This window comes from Mastigoproctus giganteus, chromosome 13 (genome assembly GCF_048544385.1).
Source record: "Mastigoproctus giganteus isolate SK-2022 chromosome 13, ASM4854438v1, whole genome shotgun sequence".
Taxonomy (NCBI): domain Eukaryota; kingdom Metazoa; phylum Arthropoda; class Arachnida; order Uropygi; family Thelyphonidae; genus Mastigoproctus; species Mastigoproctus giganteus.
The window spans coordinates 135,961,225-135,986,581 of NC_143587.1; the positions used below are offsets into that span (position 1 = coordinate 135,961,225).

A 25,357-nucleotide genomic window follows, 5' to 3' on the forward strand; every position below is an offset into this window, starting at 1 on the left:
TAGAAGGAAGGGGATGAATCAGATTGGTCCACTGGATATCGATGGGTCAACTGTTGATGATCCTGCTCAGGTAGCTAACAAACTAAATGAATATTTTGCATCGACATTCACACATGAGGAGTTATTCAACGAGGGGAATGCCAGAGGTGTATTCAACTCTCGCAGTAAGCTAGAGAATCTTGTAATCTCTGAGAGTAAAGTGGAGGAGAAATTGTTGAAGATAAACACAAGAAAGGCACCTGGGGTGGATGGGATCTATCCAGTTATATTAAAGGAGGCAGCAAAGGAAGTAAGCAAACCCTTAGCCATAATTATGAGAGCTTCCTTGGACTCAGGGGAGGTATCCATGGACTGGAGATGTGCAAATGTGACCCCCAATTCACAAAGGAGGATCAAAGACTGACACAAGTAATTATAGACCTGTGAGTTTAACTTCTGTTCCCGGAAAATTAATGGAGGCACTGGTTAAAGAAGCACTGCAGGATCATCTAGACAAGACTTCAGTTATAGCTCAGACACAGCATGGTTTTGTTAAGGGGAAGTCTTGCCTGACCAATTTGATTGGATACTGTGATGCAGTCACAAAAGAACTGGATGCAGGGAATAACTGCATCCAGTTATTTCCTGGTATTCTTGATATTATATACTTGGATCTTAGAAAGGCTTTTGATACTGTTGCACATGGAAGACTGCTGCACAAATTGGAGTAGTGTGGCATTGGAGGCAAATTGCTGCTATGGATAAAGGGGTGATTGAGGGGGAGAAGACCGAGAGTGGTAATCAATGAACACTGCTCATCGTGGACTAATGTTATTAGTGGAGTCCCTCAGGGTTCGGTATTGGGTCCATTATGGTTTTCTGTATTTATAAATGATATTGATGATGGTATATCAAGCTTAATGTCCAAGCCATAATTTGCAGACGATACGAAGGTTGGTAGGGTTGTCAAGGACACTACTGATACTGTGCTGCTGCAACAGGATCTGGAAAGGTTGAGCAGATGGGCTGAGAGGTGGCAAATGAAGTTTAACATTGACAAATGTAAAGTACTTAATATGGGGAAACAGCAACCCCAGAGCAACGTATCGACTCTGTGGTACTACACTGACAGTGGTAGAGAATGAAAAGGACCTGGGGGTGGTTGTGCAGGCAGATATGAAGTTCTCTGAGCAGTGCAGACGGGCTGCAAGAGTAGCTCATGGTGTATTGTCAATGATATATAGGAATTTTTCTAGCAGGGATAAGGAGGTGATTATTCCCTTGTATAAGGCAATGGTCAGACTACACCTGGAGTACTGTATACAGGCCTGGAGGCCTCATTTCAAGAAGGATGTAGAGCTACTGGAACGAGTACAGATAAGGGCAACAAGAGTAGTGAATGGAACAAAGGGGTGCTCTTATGAAGAAAGGCTTAAGTTTTGCAAATTACAGTGTCTGGAGACTAGGCACCAGCGAGATGATCTGATAGAGGTGTATAAAGCCTTGAATGGTTTGAGCATGCTCAATGCTGATGGGATTCTCTCTCTCTTGCTGAGAATAATCACCTGAGAGGGCATACATTCAAATTGATGAAAGACAGATGTAGGATAGACGTGCGGAAATTTACCTTTAGGCAGCGGGTGGTTGGTTGGTGGAACAGACTTCCATTCCTTATCGTGGAAGTTGATAGCCTAAATAAGTTTAAGTCTCAGCTGGACAGGTATTTCGAATGAACAGAGGGGTGAAGTGGAAGTGGTTATTTTTTTTTTTTATTTATTTTATTTTATTTATTTATTTTTTTTTTTTGGCTGATGCTGCATAAGCTTGATTTCTTGCGTCAAATGCCTCTACTAATGCTAAAGTCTTTTCATTGAAGCTCATGAACTTCCCCTAAACCTCAGGAGAAAGATGTTACTACTCAACTATACAACTAAAGTCCAAAGTCTACCTACCCATCCCATTAGACCGATAATTAATAACTTCCAGTTCACAATGTACTATAGAAATAAATCCAGAGCCATTCAACCTACTGCTCTCAGATTTCAGGCATCATTACAAACCTGGAATATAGATTTTGACAAAGTTCTTCAAGATCCAAATAGTCCGGATCCCTCATGGTATTATATTAAACCATCCTCTGACAGCTATTTCCTAAACTGGGGAAAACACTCTTGCAAATGTCAACATACAACTCCACATTGCCCACACACAATCATCTGCATTTTACAAAAATATATACCGATGGGTCAAAATCTGAGAGTAGAGCTGGTGCTGCAGCCGTCTTCCCTCATAAAATCTTCTCTGTATCACTTCCCAATGAATGCAGCATCTATACAGTTGAATTATATGCCATCAAACTTGCAATAGAAAATATCCTCCATCTGTCCACCCATAAAAGCATAATATATATACAGACTCCCAGAGAGTGATTATAGCTTTACAGAATATTTCTTCTCAAACACATCCTTTAATAAAATTCATAAAATCCAAACTGATGCATATCCAAAAACTGCAGCGAGTGGTCATTTTCTGCTGGATCCCAGGCCATGCTGGCATACCAGGAAACGAATGTGCGGACTATGCCGCTAAGCATCCATGTAACAGAGAATCATCACAATTACATTGACTACAAAAGTAATATACAAAAAAAATATATAGAGAACAATGGACAATTCAATGGCAAGCCCAAATGCATAACAAACTCCTCCAAATAAAACCTGAACCGCAGGTATAGACCTCCAGCTTCCGTGTAAAAAGAAAGGAGGAAGTAATTTTAACCAGAGTGCGAATTGGCCACAGTCATCTTACTCACCTTTATCTCCTCACAGGTAATGATCCTCCCCAATGCAGGCGGTGCAACTCTCCTTTTACAATGAAACATTCTTGTTGAATGTACTTTTTACACCACCGCCCGCCAAGTGTCATTTAGCTTTCTTCCAAATCGTAAAGAACCCCTGACACTCTACCACATCATAGGCAACCATCCTACTCTGATGGAATTTTTCCACTTCATTAAACTGATAAAATTATATCACCATTTTTGACTGATGTCATAACAGTCACCATGCATGTAACATTAGTGCAATATGGCCAAAGTCACACTTGCATTAAAAAACAACATATTAATTATTTTTTTCTGTTCTAGTATTGCAAAATAATTTTTTATCAACTTCATACTTTTGAAACGATTTTTAATTTGTATTATAATTTTGTTTAAAACAGTAAAAAACAATGCTTTTAAAAAACTGATCTCTATTATCAAACAAAAAAATCTGAACCTAATTCATCGTACTCTTTTACTTCCACGTTGTCATTTGTCTTCAAATTGTCTGCCAGGGGCAAAAGTCGATGACGTTGTAGAGAAGATATCAACTTTTGAGGTCACAAAAGGTGATATTTTTGTAAACGTTGGAACTAATGACATTGAGTAAGAGATCTGCAAATTTACTCATTAAGTATAGGTTAGGGTTGAACATGAAAGTGTCTGCAATTCTGCCTATACACAATAGGAGGGGGGTATATGATGAGAGCCTTGTCGATCAATTTGGCCCTGGAGAGATTGTGCAGGGCTCGTGGGGTAGAATTTTTTCAGCATGTCGGTGCTTGATGACAGGAGAGACTGCGTCTACAGGGATGGGGTACACTTAAATACAATGGGTGCAAGAATATTTGCTGATGCCATCGAGGCAATTTTAAGTGGGTCAGAAAACTGCTAGCTTGGGGGGGAGGGATACAGAGACTAAAAGATTAACAGTGACCGCAGGCAGAGGCAAAAGTGATTCTTGCATTGCTTCTATTGGAATGAGTAGTAGCCTGGAAAGCAAGGCAATGGAGATTTACAGGACTGCTGGAAGTCATAGTGGGACAAATAAATACATGGGCTGTGTTTAGAGTAACTAAGAGTAGAAACAGGTGCATGTATACTTGTATGTACACCAATGTTAGGCGTATAGTTAATAAATTTGATGAACTTGAAGTGCTAGTCAAGATATCAAAGACAGATTTTGTTGGGATATCAGAGACGTGGTGTCACACAGATATAAGCAGTGCAGAATTGGAATTTGGGGAGTACAATGTGTACAGAAAGGATAGATAGGACAGGAAGGGAGGAGAGATTATGCTGCTAGTAAAGAAACAAAATCTAAGGAGGTGCATCCAATTGATGGTGGAAAATGCAGTGTTGAGTCTGTTTCGTGTGACAATCACTGGGAAAGGAAAAATGAGAGTAGGTGTGAGTTATAGGCCTAATGAATATGATGAGTATAATGAGCAATTGTGCAGAGAAATAGTGAGCCAGTAAATCAGAATGTCTTATAACGGGTGATTTTAACTTTCCAGATATCGACTGGAACTCGTGGGTTGGTCACTAGCAAGGCATTAGCATTAGTAGAGGTATATGATGCAAGAAAGCAAGCTTATGCAGAATCAGCCAAAAAAAAAAAAAAAAAGAAAAAAGAAAGGAAAACCACTCCCATTTCACCCCTCCGTTCGTTTGAAATACCTCTTCAGCTGAGCCTTAAATTTATTTAGGCTATCAACTTCCACAACAAGGGATGGAAGTCTGTTCCACCAACCATCCGCTGGCTAAAGGCAAATTTCCACACATCTATCCTACATCTGTCTTTCCTCAATTTGAATTTATGCGCTTTCAGGTGATTATTCTGAGCAAGAGGAAGAATCCCATCAGCATTGAGCATGCTCAAACCATTCAAGGCTTTATACACCTGTATCCGATCACCTCGCCGGTGCCTAGTCTCCAGACACTGTAATTTGCAAAATTTAAGCCTTCCTTCGTAAGAGCAGCCCTTTGTTCCATTCATTAATTTTTTTGCTCTTCTCTGTACTCATTTCAACAGCTCTACATCCTTCTTGAAATGAGGCCTCCAGACCTGTATACAGTACTCAAGGTGTGGCCTGACCCATTGCCTTATACAAGGGAATAATCACCTCCTTATCCCCGATAGAAAAATTCCTGTATATCATTGACAAGACACCATTAGCTACTCTTCCAGCCCATCTGCACTGCTCAGAAAACTTCATATCTGCCTGCACAATTACCCCCAGGTTCTTTTCGTTCTCTGCCACTGTCAGTGTAGTACCACAGAGTTGATAAGTTACTCTGGGGTTACTGTTTCCCATATGTAGTATTTTACGTTTGTCAATGTTTAATTTCATTTGCCGCCTCCCAGCCCATCTGCTCAACCGTTCCAGATCCTGTTGCAGCAGCATACTGTCAGTAGTGTCCTTATCAACCCTGCCAACCTTTGTATCGTCTGCAAAGTTGGACATTAAGCTTGATATACCATCATCAGTATCATTTATAAATACAGAAAACAACAATGGACCCAACATTGAACCCTGAGGGACTCCACCAATAACTTTAGTGCACGATGAGCAGTGTCCATTGATTACCACTCTGTCTTCTCCCCCTCAATTTACCTCCAATGTCACCCTGCTCCAATTTGTGCAGCAGTCTTCCATGTGCAACAGTACCAAAAACCTTTTTAAGATCCAAATATATAATGTCAAAGTTATTCCTTGCATCCAGTTCTTTTGTGACTGCATCATAGTATCCAATCAAATTGGTCAGGCAAGACTTTCCCTTAACAAAACCATGCTGTGGCCAAGCTATCACTGAAGACTTGTCTAGATGATCCTGCAGTGCTTCTTTAACCAGTGCCTCCATTAATTTTCCTGGAACAGACATTAAACTTGCAGGTCTATAACTACTTGTGTCATCCTTTGATCCTCCTTTGTGAATTGAGGTCACATTTGCACATCTCCAGTCTATGGGTACCTCCCCTGAGTCCAATGAAGCTCTCATAATTATGGCTAAGGGTTTGTTTACTTCCTTTGCTGCCTCCTTTATATAACTTTGATAGATCCCATCACCCTGGGTGCCTTTTTTTTTTATGTGGTAGTGGTAGTAGTCGCATGTGATGCAAGGAAGCAAGTGTATGAGCTTATGCAGCATCAGCCAAAAAAAAAAAAAAAAAATCACACCATTCCCTACAAATGCCTGTCCAGTTCCTCCTTAAATTTATTCAACCTATCAACTTCCACAACGACAAATGGAAGTTTGTTCCAGCAATTAACCACCTGCTGGCTAAAGGAAAATTTCCGCACATCTATTCTGCATCTGTCTTTTCTTAATTTGAATTTATGCCCCCTTAAGTTCATAATCTGAACAAGTGGATGGCTACTTTTGCTCTACCATAGCTACGCCCCTGTTTGGGTGGAAGAAGACAGAGTGGTAATCATTGGACACTGTTCTTTGTGGACTAATGTTGTTAGTAGAGTCCCCCAGGCTTCAATGTTGGGCACAACATCGAAGCCATTGTGTTTTGTATATTTATCAATGATATTGATGAAGGTATACCAGGCTTAATGACAAAATTTGCAGATGATACAAAAGTCTGCAGGTTTGTTAATGACAGTTTGCAATTGCAACATGATCTAGACAAGTTGGGCTGAGAAGTGGCAGCTGAACAGATAAATGTAAAGTACTGCATATTGGTAACAGGAACCCCAGAGAAATGTACCAACTGTGTGGTACTACAATTAGAGTATTGGAGAATGAAAAAGTTTTGTTTTCATATTGTTTCCATATTGTTTTCTGAGCTGTGCAAACAGGCTGCCAGAGCAGGTAATGGGGTGTTGTCAATTACTAGCAGAGATAAGGAGGTGATTATCCCTTTGTATAAGGTGTGGCTTGGCAATGGTGTACTCAGTTTGGCCTGCCCATTGTGAGGACACTTTTTGAATTGCTAAAATGAGCGCAGGGAAGGGCAGTAAGACTGGTGAGGGGGAACGAAGGGGTGCTTTTACCAAGAAAAGCTTAAGTCTGCAGATTGCAATGTCTGGAGACTAGGCACCTGTGAAGTGATCTGATTGAGGTGTATAAGGCCTTGAATGGTTTGAGCAGGCCTAATGCTGATGGGTCTCTCTCTCTCTCTCTCTCTCTCTCTCTCTCTCTCTCTCGTTCAGATTATGAACCTGAGGGGGCACAAATTCAAATTAAGGAAATACAGTTGTAGAAGAGGTGTGTGTAAATTTGCCTTTAGCCAGCGGGTAGTTGATTGCTGGAACAAACTTCCAAATGTCATTATGGAAGTTAATAGCCAAAAATAAATTCAAGGAAGAACTGCACAGACTATTGGAATTAATAGATGGGTGAAATAGGAAAGTTTTTTTTTTTTATGCTGATAAGTTTGATTTTTTGCATCATATGCTAATAGTTCACATGCACATGTATGATTATTGTATAAATTGAAGGAGTGTGGCATTATGGGGAAAGTTTCTACTCTGGATAAATGGATTGGTTAAGTGGTAGAAGACTTGAGTGGTAAAAAATGGCTGCTGCTGCTGTTAAATAATTTGATGAGTGGAGGTACCGAAGGCATTTGTTTTGTACCTCCTTTACTGTTCTTAATATTTATTATTATTATTATTATTAGCTATATGGTGCAAGGAAGCCTGAGTCTTATGCTGCACCAGCCAAAAAATATTCCTGAGTTACCGAGAGAGAGAGAGAGAGAGAGAGAGAGAGAGAGAGAGAGAGAGAGAGAGAGAGAGTCAAAAGTAGAAGGGAATCACCAAGAAAGATGATATCCAGCTCAGGGCCCTGGGTGTGCCAAGCCCATACTCACCAGATGTGAGCCCATGGATTTATCGGTGATATTGCTATAGGTATTTGAAGTTCAATGTTTAAGTTTGCTAATAATATGATAGTAGGTAGGAATGATTGATGACAGTAATCAGGATATGGTCCTTCAAGTTTTAGATAAACTGATTGTTGGAACAAACTGTCATCTGGTGTTGTAGAAGTGGGAAGTTTGAATAAATTTTAAAGGAAAGAAGATCAGATAAATTATTAGAAGGGATGGGCAAATGAAGTGAGCAGTTTTCTGTTTTTATTAATCTTTTATTAATAATTGATTTAATTATCAATAAAAGGAATGCTTACCCATCATTCATACAGTAAGAATTGCCAGTGACAAAAGTTGACAGCCAGTTCTAATTTTTTAATTTAAGTAGAGGTGGATATAGATTTTTGTTTTGGAATTATATTAAATATGGTAAATTTAAATTTATTACATTTTCTTTTTTATATAATTAATATTGATAATTATTATTATTGTTATATAATTATTAATATTGAATTTTGAGTCTGAAAGGTTATTTTTTTATTATTATTAAACTTCAAAGTAATGCTAGCGATTTTATTTATATAAAAAGTTTCAATTGAGGTGGGATAAAAATCGATTATGTGAAAGAAAAAAAATTCAGGCTTGGGTCGGGCAGTCTAGACTTTGGGCTGGGCTGGGTAAAAATAAAAAATTTAGGCCTGTTCAGACCTCTCGCTGAAGATACACTTTTTCTTCTTGGAAATCCACTGCTGAAGAGTTTGTATCATACAAAAGCAACAGTCCATTGTATGATTTGAAGACACTCTCTCTCTCTCTCTCTCTCTCTCCACGTCATAGGCATGGCTAAAGGCATTGAGCAGTCTTTGTGATTTAACCAGTTGCAGAGATTAGGAGCACAAGTATTGTAGCAAATAAGGTGCCCAGTTTTTGTCTTGGTCCCCAACCTTGCAGCCAAAATAACAGTTGTATGCTTTTTTTTATTATCAGAGTATTTGCATGCTTCTGTGATGCAAAGTCACTTCACCACAAACATAACAAAAATTATCTGCACTATTTACACACTTATGTGGCATGCTAAATTAAAGTTTTTGCTTAGTTGAAGAAGTGTTGCATGGACAGGTGCCTGCTATAGATTGACTGATGCATCTAGGAAATAGTATGATTCAGCAACAATGGCTGCAGTGTTACCACACGAATTCAGGTCAGGGCCAAAGTTCCCCAAAAATTAAGAAAAAATGCACTGAAAGTGACATTTATAGTATTATCAAAACTAGAGCTAATAATCTGTTTTAATTGTCATATTTGTGTTTAGCACGTTAATATTAGTCGAAATTGACTAATTTTATTACAGGAACATTTTAGCTGTTTACCAGCATTTTTTTTTATTTAATTATTATTAATTTAATTTATTATTTTTATTAATAAAGTTACATTTTTTTTTTTAATTAACTTTGCTACAAACCAGTCATATTCCTGGAAACTGCCATTCACTGTTACTGAACTCAGTGAAGCTAGAAGCTATCCGAACTTGAACTAGATTTTTTGCCACCTTAATTTCAACTCCATATCCGTACTAGTGCAATTTTAAAACTGAATCTTTGAAAGGATTGTTTTCCCTGATATGTGACATCAGTCAATAGTGTTAGCCATATCGAAACTGGGGAAAGGCAGTGCTTCTTCCCCCAGCAGTTATTGTCCTATATTTCTGACTAGTATTTAAGAAAAATCCTAGAAATGGACTTCTCAAATGGGAGTCCATTGGCCACTTCTGGCCCACCAGGTTGTTTGAACTAGCCCACCAATTAGTACCTGAAGAGTATGGAAATTGTGGAAAAAATCAGTACAGGCTTAATAAATATGAATTTGTTTTCACAGAAGTAATTTTAAATTTGCTGCCAAGCTGAGAACAGCCTATGTTTTTGTAATTGCTGATATTACCACTAGATAGCACATGTCTGCCATGATGAAAGATGCTTTTTGAGAGCCTGATATCGACATGGTTGCCAATATAGACATTTTATAATTCAATGTAAATGTTTGAAATCCCACCACTTTTAAACACTGGAGTAAATCTTTAAAAAAAAAATGGAAAATTTTGTTTTAAAATTCCTGAATTTGTTTCATTTACATGGTAGCTGCTTTTAAAAATAATTTTTCATATAAATGAAATGAAACAAAATGAATTACACCTTTTTTTTTTTTTTTTTTTTTTTTTTTATCAGATGGTGACGTGTTCTAGCAAGCCATGACTGAGTTCATGTGAACTGTATTCAATTTTAGCCTAAAATATCTTTCCCCAAAACAAAGCAAAGTTGGAAGTGAAAACAGTCTTTAAAATAGAATGGACAAATGACTTGTTTCATACTACTTAATGATAATTTACCCATGTGTTTAATCTCTAATGAAGTTCTGTCAGTTGTTAAAGTATGTAATCTGAAAAGACATTACGAGACCAAGCATAATGATTTTCATGTAAAATTTCCCCCACACTCGAAATCCAAAGAAAGTAAGGTAGATAACCTAAAAACATCACACAGGAGGGTCAATATAATATTGTGTGGACCTTCTGCATCACAGGAAGAAATGTACAGAAGCTTGACAAGCAACCGGAAATGTCACTTTTCCCACTGACTGACGATTGGCCTACCATAGATTCAACAGTCAAGTTTATTGGTTCTTTACTTAATTTAATTGAGAAGTCTGGTCCTAGAAAATGTGGTTCGCAAAAGATTCATCTGGATTATTGAAGATGGGGTTGTTTTAGATTTGATCAGGCAGAGGTGAGAGGACCCTTATTTAATGGATGTGGGATAGCATTATATACCCTAGCTGAAGTGGCAGATGAACTCAACAGTTATGCATTGATATTTACAGAAGAAAAACCCTTTGTGTCAATGAGATATTATGGGGGTGAAGTTGAAAAAAAATGTAATTAATGATGTTGAAATTTCACATGTTTATTTAATGAAAAAACTTTCGAGCCTACAGGCCAGTAAGGCTCCTGTGGTTGATGGCATATACCCTATAATCTTAAGGGAGGTGGCAAGTGAAGGCATTGAACCATTGAGGCTAATTATGAGAGCATCACTGAACTCAGGAGTGATTCCATTGGATTGGAAAACTGCCAATGTATCTCCAATACATAAGGGCGATTCTAGAAGTGGAAATTATCGGCCGGTTAATCTAACTTCAGTAGTAGGAAAATCATGGAGACAGTGATCAAGGGTGGAATTCTGAAGGATACTCAGCATGGTTTTGTAAAGGGAAAATCATGTTTAACTAATCTTGTTAGCTATTTTGACAGGGTCACTCGAGAGCTGGACTTGCAAAATAATTTCATTTTATTTGGATTTCAGCAAAGCATTTGACTCGGTCCCACATGAGTGGTTACTATATAAGTTGAAACAGGTTGGAAACACAGGGAAAATCCTTGATGGATAACTGGATGGCTTAAGGGCAGGAGGCAGAGGGTTGTGATAAATGGTTATTCCTCAGATTGGGTTGATGTAAGAAGTGGGGCTCCGCAAGGATCAGTATTAAGACCACTGTTGGTTTTTGATATTCATAAATGACATCGATGAAGGGATAGGAAGCATGATGTCTAAATATGCAGATGATGTAAAGATTGGTAGAGTAGTTAATGATCACTGCCAAGCAAAACCTCTTCAGAGTGACCTAGATAGACTTCAGGGTTGGTCAAAAAATAGCTGCTATGCTTTAATCCAGCAAAGTGTAAGGTGCTATGCTTTAATCCAACAAACAGCAACCCCAGAATAACTTATAGACATGGTGCAGTTGAACTAAAGCTGGCAGAAGAGGAAAGGCACCTGGGGTAGATGGGATCTATCCAGTTATATCAAAGGAGGTGGCAAAGGAAGTAAGCAAACCCTTAGCCATAATTATGAGAGCAGCCTTGGGACTCAAGGAAAGTCTCCACAGACTGGAGATGTGCAAATGTATCTCCAGTTCACAAAGGGTGACACGAGTATTTAGAGACCTGTTAGTTTGACTTCTGTTCCAGAGAAAATAATGAAGTCACTAGTTAAAGAAGCATTGTAGGATCATATAGACAAGACAGCAGTAATAATTCAGACACAGCATAGGTTTGTTAAGGGGAAGTCTTGTCTGACCAATTTGATTGGATACTATGATGTGGTCACAAAGGAACTGGATGCAAAAAATAATTTTGATATCATATACTTGGATTTCAGGAAAGCTTTTGATACAGTTGCACATTGAAGACTACTGTACAAATTGGAGCAATACATAATAAAACACGCCTGCGTGCTCTGGATTCATAATTTATTTATTCTTGTTACACAGAGCATTAAAACTATGATAAATGAATTAGCTTTCGGCTGGGTGGCAGCCTTCATCAGATTAAAATACTTTGAATGGCAGTTAGAATAGAGATGCACTGCCAGGATGGTACGTGAGACACGTGGTTAATTGTTTGTTGATGTTTGTGGCTGTGACGTATGGTGGTGACGTGGCCAGCGTTTGTCTATGGACAGAATTACTGTTTCTGTGATGGGGTTAAGTTGACAACCACTGTTCCTGTTCAACGAGGTATCCGAGCATTTTATACTTAACGATTCCAACCAGGTGCGCCTTAGGTAATGGTGGGACTTGTCTACAACCACGACATTGCGGTGTGGGTCGATGTCGTGGTGGGTTGTCCAGACATGCTCGGCAATAGCTGAGTGTTCTACATCCGCCAAACGGATCGCCCTTTTATGTTCTGAGAGGCGTTTCTCGAGACGACGACCAGTCTCTCCAAAGTAGCAGCTCGTGCAGTCACGGCAAGAGATGCGATAGACCACACCACTCTGTAGAAGGGTGGGGACAGGTGTTTTTATGTTGGAAAGGAGAGAACGCAGTTTCTTGCCTGGGAGTTGGATGCACTTTACCCCATGCGATCTTAGGATTCTACCGATCTGCTGTGACAGGTTGGGGTAGTATGGGATGAATGCCCTCGTGGAAGACTCGTCACTGTTGGCGTTGCTGTTGGTCGTCACGTTGTCGCGTGCTTGTAGATCACATCTGTTAAGAACATCGATGGGGTAGCCACACCTCGTAAGGTCTACTTTGACTCTGGTGATCTCTAGATCACCAGAGTCAAAGTTTGACTACTTTGACTCTGGTGATCTCTAGATCACCAGAGATGTGATCTACAAGATGTGATCAGATGTGATCTACAAGCACGCGACAACGTGACGACCAACAGCAACGCCAACAGTGACGAGTCTTCCACGAGGGCATTCATCCCATACTACCCCAACCTGTCACAGCAGATCGGTAGAATCCTAAGATCGCATGGGGTAAAGTGCATCCAACTCCCAGGCAAGAAACTGCGTTCTCTCCTTTCCAACATAAAAACACCTGTCCCCACCCTTCTACAGAGTGGTGTGGTCTATCGCATCTCTTGCCGTGACTGCACGAGCTGCTACTTTGGAGAGACTGGTCGTCGTCTCGAGAAACGCCTCTCAGAACATAAAAGGGCGATCCGTTTGGCGGATGTAGAACACTCAGCTATTGCCGAGCATGTCTGGACAACCCACCACGACATCGACCCACACCGCGATGTCGTGGTTGTAGACAAGTCCCACCATTACCTAAGGCGCACCTGGTTGGAATCGTTAAGTATAAAATGCTCGGATACCTCGTTGAACAGGAACAGTGGTTGTCAACTTAACCCCATCACAGAAACAGTAATTCTGTCCATAGACAAACGCTGGCCACGTCACCACCATACGTCACAGCCACAAACATCAACAAACAATTAACCACGTGTCTCACGTACCATCCTGGCAGTGCATCTCTATTCTAACTGCCATTCAAAGTATTTTAATCTGATGAAGGCTGCCACCCAGCCGAAAGCTAATTCATTTATCATAGTTTTAATGCTCTGTGTAACAAGAATAAATAAATTAAATTGGAGCAATGTGGCATTAAGGGCAAGTTGCTACAATGGATAAAAGGATTGTTGAGTGGGAGAAGACAGAGTGGTAATCAATGGATACTGTTCTATGTGGACTAATGTTATTAGTGGTGTCCCTGAGGGTTTGGTATTGGGTCCATTGTTGTTTTGTATATTTATCAATGATATTGATGAAGGTATATCAAACTTAATGTCAAAGTTTACAGATGGCACCAAGGTTGGCAGGGTTGTTAATAACAGTAATGACAGTATACTGTTGCAACAGGATCTGAAAAAGTTGGGCTCAGAAGTGGCAACTGAATTTAACATTGACAAATGCAAAGTAGTGCATATAGGTAGCAATAACCTCAGAGACATGTACCAACTGGGTGGTGTTATACTCAGGATGGTGGAGAATGAAAGAGACCCAGGGGGTAATTGTGCAGTCAGATCAAGTTTTCGGAGCAGTACAGACAGGCTGCCAGAGTAGGTCATGGGGTCTTGTCAATGATATATAGGAATTTTGCAAGCAGGGATAAGGTGGTGATTATCCCCCCTTGTATAAGGCAATGGTCAAGCCTTACCTTGAGTATTGCATACAGGTCTGGAAGCCTCTTTTTAGGAAGAATAGAGTTGCTAGAATGAGGACAGAGAAGGGCAATAAGACTCGTGAAGGGAACAAAGGGGTGCTCTTTTGAAGAAAGGTGTAAGTTCTGCAATCTGATTGAGATGTATAAGGCCATGAATGGTTTGAGCAGGCTCAGTGCTGATGGGATTCTTCCTCTTGAGAAAAAAGCAGATTACAAACCTGGGGGGACATAGATTCAAACTGAGGAAAGACATTTATAGAATAGATGTGAGGAAATTTGCATTTAGCCAGCAAGTGGTTGATTGTTGGAACAAACTTCCGTCTGTTGTTGTGGAATTTGATAGCTTAAATAAATTCAAGGCAGAACTAAACTAATGTTTGGAATGAATGGATCAGTGAAATGGGAAGGTTTTTTTTTTTTTTTTTTGGCTGATGCTGTTATAAGCTTACTTTCTTGTTTCAAATGCTAATGCTCTGAGTTCTCTGAGCATTGTAGACTGTTTGCATGATAGGGCCATGGTGTCATATCGATGATTTATCAAACAATTGAAGTAGAAATACGCACGTCATAATCCCATTATATAAGGCTATTGTTAGACCACGTGTAGTCTAACAATAGGCTAAAGAAGAGAATTACTCTTCTTTAGACCGCACCTAAAGAAATACATTGTGCTTCTTGGAAGGGTCCAAAGAGGAGTAATTCTCCTGGTAAGATTGGTGAAAGGGCATCCAAATGATGAAAGACTTCAAATATGTGGGTTGTGCAGAGCTTGGAAACTATGCACCTTAGAGGAGACTTCATGTTTAAGGCTCTGAGAGGCATAAGTAAAATGAATGATTACGAAATTTTCACAGTTATAAATCATTCTAGAACTAGTGCCATAATTTCAAGTTACAATGGAGATGTTTAGACTGGATTACGCAAAGCTTTATTTTAGCGAGCGAGTTATAAATTATTGGAATAAGTTACCTACATAGGTGATAGGGGCTGGCAGTTTGGGGAAGTTCAAAGGTCAGCTGGATAATTTCCTACTGGAGGAGGGAAATATAGGTTGTCTATTTCCTTTTCTCTTATTTTTTTTTTTTTTTTAAGATTCTTTTTATTATTTTATTATTTTTTTTATTTTATTTATTATTTTTTTTATTTTTTTGGTTGGTGCAGCATAAGCCATATTCTTACTTGTACCACGTGGCCATTACTAATACTAAAGATCAAGATGCTATATCATGCCATCAATTTGGTTGCCATCCTAGCAGGTCTGCAACTGATGTTTACATTAAAGTCAAAGCACACGTATACACTCAAAATATTTTTGTTAAAAAACAACATATGGTAATGGTAACTTGATATTAATAAAGAATTTGACACCACCTGGAGATATAGACTCCTCCAAGCCTTATACAACCTGGACTAAGAGCTAATTGGGACCTGCCTTGATTCGTTCAGAATTGAATTTTCTCCATCTCGGGACCTTTCAAGTATGATTCACATATGAGAAGTACCTCAGGGATTGATTTTAAGTGCAACTCTTTTTGAATTATGTACCAGTAACATAACTCAAGACATTTCGGCTCCTCTGGAAACTTATGTATGTGAACGATCTTGCTTTTTCCTGTCAATCATCAAGCATGGCTACCATTGGAAGATGACAATTGACAATAACTAAAATTTAAACTTGGATAAAAAAATGCAATGGCTCTTTATTAACCAAGGGGAAAACTAACAAGGAGCAATACAGTTCTATAAATTGCTTTCAATTTTAAGACAAGTTCATTTAGAACCTGGTAAATGAACCTGTCAAATTCCATAAGACTATTATGTTTAGTTTGACTCCAAACTAATTTTCATAAACATATTACCTACCTGTAAACTGTGTGCCTCCATGAAATTAAATTTCCTTCATGCAGTGTCCTCAGCATTTTGAGGTGCCAACAGGCAGTCATTGCTGAATTAATACTGTACTCTAACCCAGTTATAATTACACCATGGAGCTATAGCATAATGTTTCAGCTAAAAACAACACCTTACAATCTTTTGACACATCCAGCATGTACACTTCGATCTGCTCTAGGTGCCTACAGAATCTTACCAATTCACAGCTGGTGCATAGAGGTGCATATCCCCCCCCCCACTTTATCTTAGAAGACAGCCTACGCTGTCAAAATAAGAAGTCTTCCGTCCCATCCTTGTTGCGTATGCTCAACAATCCTCTTTGGCCAATAATCTGATTCTAAGCCTAACAAACCTAGGCCTGCTGGGACAGGCTTTTGAGAAATAGTACACAAGTGGAAAATGATCTGAACACAAAATTGAGGAAAATAAATATGCTTTACTTCCATGGGACAGACATTGGCTATATGTTGGTGCCCAGAGGTCAAAAAATACCATTCTATCACTTGATATCCAACAGCTACATACTTATGTTTTTAAACATACTAGGAAACTCATCATCTGTGTGGATGTATGTGCAGCAAGTTGTGTTCCCATCACATGTGGTCTCAAAATCCCTTCCAGTTGAGTACATCATACTTTCTGCAAAATTATGTGCTATACAGCTCACATTAAATATTGAGATTTACAGACTCACAAACTATTGAGATTTACAGACCCCTTCAAAAAAGTGTGTGCGCGGGTGCACTCCCATGTATATATGTGTATGAACACTGGGTTTTCTGAAAAGAAAATTCAAAGTTATGTGTGAAACAACTCAACTTTATTCTTATTTTTATACAGATATATAATAATAACTTTATTTATCATCAATTTGCTATACATAGAATGAATAATTTGTATATATAATCATGTCAAAAATAAGTAATGTTGTATAACAAAATTCTTTGTGATTTTATCGGTATATTTTTTAAAGAAAATAAATACATATTACTTAATACCTTCTGAACACTTTGTGGACCCCTTGGAACTGATCTCCAGACCCCAATTTTGGAAACTCTGCTTTATGGCATTGTATATCACATAATATATTTGTTTGTTAACTTTTAACCACTTCTTCAGTCTGTTCATAAGTGTTTGTCTGCATTTAAATGTTTTTAATTTGTTTTAAGTATTTTGTCACCAAGTAAACCAGTATTATTCATGAGTTTAAGGAATGTCTGATTTATTAGTTTAACTTGATGCAATTATTACTATAATTTATCATGTTCTTGTGCATCTTCATGAATGAACTTTGAGAAATTACTGGTAACTTGCCAGCAATAAACTGGCATTATTAATGCGTAATGTTGAACTGCCCTTTTTTCATCTTTTGAGTTACAGTTAAGTTCTAAACTTCTCTTGCTGGCCATATCAAGTATAAAATGAAATTTATTTTTATATTTTATGTACTGATTGCAGTTTATGTGAAGATAAGATCTCAGAGTTAGTATTATTAATTTTTTGTGGGGGTATATTCTGTACTTTGCTGTGATGCTGCTTCTGATTTCAGTACTGGCAACAAAAATTAAAATATAGTTAGTTTACTCCATGGTACTAGTATTCCTTAAAATTAATACATTAATTTTATTAAATGTGAATACATGCTTTAACATCAATAGCAATTAACTTTTTTTTTTTACCACGACTTTTCCACATTAAATGATTCAATACTTGAGTTTTTGGTCTCTTTTCTTTTCTTTTCTTTTCTTTAGTTTCTTAGATGATATGGACATAACTGTTCACTCTCTTTAAAACTATTCTGACCAATACATATGGCTTTTATTGGTTTTTAAAATTTTATACCATCATTAAATATCTAAAATATTTTTTCCTCTTGTTTTGTTTTGTCTCATAGATGCACCATGGTGTGGTCACTGTAAGCAGTTATCACCTATTTATGAAACATTGGGAGAAAAATATAAAGATCATGCATCAGTAATTATTGCAAAAATGGATGCAACAGCTAATGAACTGGAGCACACAAAGATTAACAGTTTTCCCACTATTAAATTATACAAGAAGAGAACAAATAAGGTAACTTATTAAATATCTATATTTATTTTTAATTTCTTAATAAAATGAAATATAACAAGGTTGAAGTAATGTTATTGGTTCTTATCGCTGATTATTTGAAAAAGTGGTTTTTCCAGAAGTAATTTACTTTTATTCTGCTCAGCGTTTTATTCTTGTTTATCTAAATATTGTATTTTAGAATAGTTCTGGAACTGTGAAATTTTTTTGTTTTCCTTTTATCCTGCTCACTATATAATTCTTTGCCACTTCTTCACAAATAAAAAAATAATAATAATAATAATAATAAAAAGCAATGTGAAACTGCAGCTTCATAATTAAATTTGGAATTTAAGCCTGAATTTGTTCATGAAACTTTATTGTTCGTCTATAGTTAGTGAATTGCAAGTCAGGTGTGCTAGTCTCTACTTCAAAAATATGGAATACACAAAACAAAGTGATGTTAGTACAATATTAAAATGTATTTTCTCTGTATGTCTAATGGGAAGTTTCAAAAATTTGATTTAAATTGTTCTTCTCTATACTCTGTCACAATGACATATAATACAGAAGTTTGCAACTAACCATTTTAAAAAGAATATTATCAGTTACTATATTTGGTGATCATATAGGCTCAGATTACAGTTAACTAGAATGCACTCCTGTACTCATCTACATACTGTGGGTTTTACTTAAAGATGATAGTTACATCTTTAAGTAAAGGGAAGAGTTTTTGCTTTCATAAAGGTGACTACGGTGGTCTCAGATTTTTTTTTTTAAATTCTATACACTGGGATCAACTGATGATGTTACCAACAGCAAATTCTAAATGGGAAGCATTCAAGGAAGTAATCTTGGAAGCCGCTAGGCTTTTTGTTCCAACTAAGAAATACTGTTCTAGGTTTAGGCCCAAATGGACATCAGATGAACTGAGGCTTTTGGCAGAAAAGAAAAATGCATTGGATGCATATAAATTATCAGGTGACACAGAAGCCTATGGTAGATATAAGTTAGTCTGTAATGAAGTCACAAAGTAGTTTAGGAAAGTGAAGGCAGATTATGAGAAATCTTTGGCAAAGGATGCAAAGAAAACCTGCAGAGATTTCTTTATTTATATAAACTATAAAAGGAAGGGGATGAATCAGATTGGTCCACTTGATATCAGTGGTTTGACTGTAGATGATCATTCTTTCATTTTTCACAATTCGTACATGAGTTATTCAAGGAGGAGGAGAGGGCCACATGTTTATCCAACTCTAACAGGGAGTTAAATGATTTTTTAATAACTGAGAGCAAAGTGGAGGAGAAATTGAAGTTAAACATAAAGGCACCTTGAACATAACTGGATCTATCCAGTTATATTCAAGGAGGTGGCAAAGGAAGTAAGCAAACCCTTAGCCATAATTATGAGAGCATCCTTGGACTCAGGAAGTCTCCATGGACTGGAGATGTGCAAATATCTCCAGTTCACAAAGGGTGACACAAGTAATTACAGACCTGTTATTTTGACCTTCTGTTCCAGGGAAAATAATGGAGTCACTGGTAAAAGAAGCATTGCAGGATCATCTAGACAAGACTGCATAATAATTCAGACACAGCATGGATTTGTTAAGGAGAAGTCTTGTCTGACCATTTTGCTTGGATACTATGACATGGTCACAAAGGAGCTGGATGCAAAAAAATAATTTTGATATCATATACTTGGATTTCAGGAAAGCTTTTGACACTGTTGCACATGAAAGACTACTGTACAAATTGGAGCAGAATGGTATTAAGGGTAAGTTGCTATGAGGGATAAAAGGGTGGTTGACTGGGAGAAGACAGAGGATTATAATCAGTGGACTAATGTTATTAATGGTGTGCCCCAGTGTTCAGTGTCGGGCCCATTATTGTTTTGTATATTTATCAATGATATTAATGAAGGTATATCAAGCTTAATGTCAAAGTTTGCAGATGATACAAAGGTTGGCAGGGTTGTTAATAACAGTAATGACAATATGCTGCTGCAACAGGATCTAGAAAAGTTGGGTCGATGGGCTGAGAAGTGGCAGCCGAAGTTTAACATTGACAAATGCAAAGTTACTGCTACCCATATGCAAATAGTGCATATGGGTAGCAGTAACCCCAGAGTAACATACCAACTAGGTGGTGTTACACTCGGGATAATGGAGAATGAAAGAGACCTGGGGGTAATTGTGTAGTCATATGAAATTTTCTGAACAGTGCAGACAGGCTGCCACAGCAGCTCATGGGGTCTTGTCAGTGATATACAGGAATTTTGCTAGCATGGATAAGGAGGTAATTATCCCTTTGTATAAGGCAGTGGTCAGACCGCATCTTGAGTACACCATACAGGCCTGGAGGCCTCATTTTAGGATGGATGTAGAGCTGTTGGAATGGGTACAGAGAAGAACAACAAGATTGAGGTAAATAGAGGGGTGCTCTTGCCAAGAAAGGCTTCAGTTCTGCAAACTACAGCACCTGGAGAATATTTATCTGCAAAGTGATCTGATTGTGGTGTTTAAGGCTTTAAATAGATTGAGCAAGCTCAATGCTGATAAGATCCTTCCTCTTGCTCAGACTATGCACGTGAGGGTGGATAAATTCAAATTGAAGAAGAGGATTGCAGAATAAATGTGTTGAACTTTGCCATCAGCCAGCAATTGATTGTTGTTGGAACAAACTTCCATCTGTTGTTGTGGAAGTGGATAATTTGAACAAATTCAAGGACAAGCTGTTGGAGGTTGTGGACAGGCAATGTGGGAAATGGGGGTTTTTTTTGTCTGATGCTGTATAAGCTTGCTTTCTTACATCATTTACTAATACTAACTCAAACAACTGAACTGACCATACCAAAGACATCCACAAGATTCTCCACACATCCAGAACCATGGTGGAATAAAAAGCGTAACCTTGTAAAACATGAAAAAAACCTGGCAAGAATATGAAAAAATATGGCAAGTGGTGGCAGAGTAAAAGAGAAATTTTGGATCCACAAATACCAGAATAGTATGGATAAAAATTAATAAAATGAATAATAAATACTAAAAACTTCTTGTATATAACAACCTTCAAGAAACACAAAATGGAGACTGGCAAATACAGGCTGAATTTTCTAATGCATAGAATGAGCCATATAACCTTTTACCTTTTCTTTTGAGGGGGCATAAGATCAAATTGAGGAAGATTGTTGCAGAACAGATGTGTGGAACTTCGTGAACTCAAAGTTCCATAATTCAAAGTTCTTTTGCAAACAAAGAAGAGCACTGGAGGAGATGGTATACATTACATAATAATAGCTTAGCTTGAGGAAATCAGTATGAAATTACAGATTTCACTCTCCAACAGAAGATATATATATATATACACACACACACACACACACACACGCGCGCACACACACACACACACACACACACACAAGAAATAAAATCTCTAATATCTAAGTGACATAAACAACTGAAAAGTGAAATTGTCAGGATAGATTAATGCCATCAGCTTTGATTAAACATTACTATTACTATTAAAATACATTACTTACTTAAATTACTTATATTACATTACTTACCTAAATACATACATTACTATTAAAACTTAATAGTTTTAAGATCAAATTTAAAATTAAATTTAAGTTAAGAATAGCATAATTTAATAGCATAATATTGCTAAACTTGCAATAGAAATATATATGAACGGTCGAACTGCGCCCTACAGATAGCTTTATTCTTACATTATTAGAATACACGAGCATTTCTGTAGCTTAATGGGTAGGAAAAGCAAAGCAGGGGCATAGGCCCAAGAAACAGGCGAAAAGAAAAGGCAGCAGGAATAGTAGTAGTGCCTCAATTTCCCTCAAATTACTCTAATAGATTTTGAGGCATAAGATATGAGAGTTAGACAGCAAACAGATAAAAGTAGAGGCAAAGACAGCAAACTACTTAGGAAAATTACTGGGGGTGTAAATCCCCATTCCTTAGTCGGGTTTTTGTTAATTCGTTGTGTAAAGAGACATGTACCTTACAACTAAAATTAAAAGACTTAAATGCATAAATGAAAGTCATGGTGAAAGCTACTATCAAGCACCGCAAGACATTCTTTCAGAAAAATGCAAACATTTTACTGATACTTAAGAGCTACCAAAGATGCGGACTGACCCGTGCCACAGCATGAAGCGAAATAAAGTTCAAAGCTCCTTCTACTGACATATGCGATTAGAGAAATAGCATCCACCAATTAGAAGCGATGAGAACAAAGGCAACCTCTGGAAAAGAGATGTAATTTTTTTTTTTTTTTTTTTAATATCATCAGCCTTTTTTTTAATCCACTGCAGAATGAAGGCCTCTTAAGCAGCGTTCCAGTTCCTTCTCTTTTGTGCAGTGACCATCCATTTACTACCCTCATGAATTTCATCTGTCCATCTCCGTTGTCTTCCAGGTTTTCCTCTAGCTCCTCTTGGGTGCCATTCTGTTATTCATCATGTCTTCGCACTATGTATCCTGCCCAAGACCATTTTAGTTCTTTAGTTTTGATAAGAATGTCCTTTACTTGAGTTTACTGCCTAATCCATGTGTTTCTCTTCTTATCTAACAGTCTGATTCCCAATATAATTTGCTCCATTCTTCACTGTGTAGTTCTCAGCTTCTCTTCCATTCTTTTGGTTAGTGTCCAAGTTTCACTTCCATAAGTCATGGTTGGGAGTATACATTGGTTCATTATTTTATGTTTCAGACAAATTGGGATATTGCTCCTCAGTATGTGACTATATTTCCTGAATACTATCTATCCAAAATTTATTATTCTCTTGACTTCCAGCCATTTATCATTATTATAGCTGATGACTCGTCCCAGATAAGTATATGACTCCACCTTTTCAATTACTGCTCCTCCAATCATTATACCCCTTTCTATGGCATACTTGTTCATCTTTACTTTTGTTTTAGCCATACTCATCTTTAGTTCAAAATCCTTACTAACTCTACATAACTAATTAAGATTTTCCTCTAATTCTTTGGGACAGTGGATTATGACCGCAATGTCATGTGCAAATCGTAAATGGTTTAGGTACTCTCCTTTCTGCGAGACAACTTTAGAGATATTGTCTCCTTGTCGAACTCCTTTCTCAATATTAAATTTATTACTGTCTTTGTCTAGTCTAATAAAGGAGGTAGTATTCTCATATATTTTCTTCAAAATCATAATACAGTCAGTCCTCGTATAACGTGTTTACACTTCACGAATTCGATCATACACGATTTGTAAATAGGGGAACGATATCTTATATAACACAAACCGAATTCGCTTATGCACGATTCGCCTTTGTGTTTACAAGAAATGGCAGTCGAACGCGGAATCACTCCAACCGAATGCAACATGATAGGAATGAAGAGAAGATTCTGAAAATGTATTTGTGTTTTATATCGGTCATTTCACCATAATAACGTAAAAACCACACAATTCCAGCTATCGGTATAATCACAAATGCAATTAGATAGAGTTTAGCATTAGCATTAGTAGAGGCATATGATGCAAGAAAGCAAGCTTATTCAGCATCGGCAAAAAAAAAAAAAAAAAAACACAGCCACTACTCCCATTTCACCCCTCTGTTCGTTCGAAATACCTGTCCAGCTGAGCCTTAAATTTGTTTAGGCTATCAACTTCAACAAGTGATGGAAGTCTATTCCACAAACCAACTGCCCGCTGGCTAAAGGCAAATTTCCACACATCTATCCGACATCCGTCCTTCCTCAATTTGAATTTATGCCCTCTCAGGTGATTATTCTGAGCAAGAGGAAGAATCCCATCGGCATTGAGCATGCTCAAGCCATTCAAAGCCTTATACACCTCTATCAGATCACCTCGCCGATGCCTAGTCTCCAGACTGTAATTTGCAAAACTTAAGCCTTTCTTCGTAAGAGCAACCCTTTGTTCCATTCACTAATCTTGTTGCCCTTCTCTGTACTCGTTCCAGCAGCTCTACATCCTTCTTGAAATGAGGCCTCCAGACCTGTATACAGTACTCAAGATGTGGCCTTACCAATGCCTTATACAAGGGAATAATCACATCCCTATCCCTGCTAGAAAAATTCCTGTATAACAAGACACCAGAGAACTTCATATCTGCCTGCACAATTACCCCCAGGTCCTTTTCATTCTCTACCACTGTCAGCGTAGTACCACAGAGTTGATACGTTGATCTGGGGTTACTGTTTCCCATATGTAGTACTTTACATTTGTCAATGTTAAACTTCATTTGCCACCTCTCAGCCCATCTGCTCAACCTTTCCAGATCCTGTTGCAGCAGCATAGTGTCAGTAGTGTCCTTAACAACCCTGCCAGCCTTTGTATCATCTGCAAACCTGGACATTAAGCTTGATATACCATCATCAATATCATTTATAAATCCAGAAAACAATGGACCCAACACTGAACCCTGAGGAACTCCACTAATACCATTAGTCCACGTTGAGCAGTGTCCATTGATTACCACTCTCTGTCTTCTGCCACTCAACCATCCCTTTATCCAAAGCAGCAATTTGCCTCCAATGCCACACTGCTCCAATTTGTGCAGCAGTCTTCCATGTGCAACAGTATCAAAAGCCTTTCTAAGATCCAAATATATAATATCAAAGCCATTCCCTGCATCCAGTTCTTTTGTGACTACATCATAGTATCCAATCAAATTGGTCAGACAAGACCTGCCCATAACAAAACCATGCTGTGTCTGAGCTATAACTGAATTCTTGTCTAGATGATCCTGCAGTGCTTCTTTAACCAGTGCCTCCATTAATTTTCCTGGAACCGAAGTTAAACTAACAGGTCTATAATTACTTGTGTCAGCCTTTGATCCTCCTTTGTGAATTGGGGTTACATTTGCAAATCTCCAGTCTATGGGTACCCCCCCTGAGTCCAAAGAAGCTCTCATAATTATGGCTAGGGGTTTGCTTACTTCCTTTGCTGCCGCCTTTAATATAACTGGATAGATCCCATCCACCCCAGGTGCCTTTTTTATGTTTATCTTCAACAATTTCTCCTCCACTTTCCTCTCAGTTATTAGAAAATCATCTAGCTCACTGCCAATGTTTACTTCACCTACGACATTCCCCTTCCTATATAACTCCTTATGTGTGAATGTAGATGCAAAATACTCGTTTAGATTGTTAGCCACCTGAGCAGGATCCTCAACTGTTGAACCATCAACATCCAGTGGACCAATCTGATTCATCCCTTTCCTTCTTGAGTTTAAATAGGTAAAGAACTCTTTTCTGTTTTTCTTTTAC

The 25,357-nt window shown here is 37.9% G+C and overlaps 1 protein-coding gene across 1 annotated transcript in view; it reads left to right on the top strand.

Annotated features, from left to right (window-relative positions):
- Positions 1-25,357, top strand: part of LOC150076462 (protein disulfide-isomerase-like) — a 249,734-nt gene that overhangs the window by 187,161 nt on the left and 37,216 nt on the right. The window contains exon 8 of the mRNA XM_090387796.1: positions 17,926-18,104. Coding sequence (XP_090243922.1) covers positions 17,926-18,104 — 179 coding nt within the window. The remainder of the gene's footprint in view (positions 1-17,925; positions 18,105-25,357) is intronic.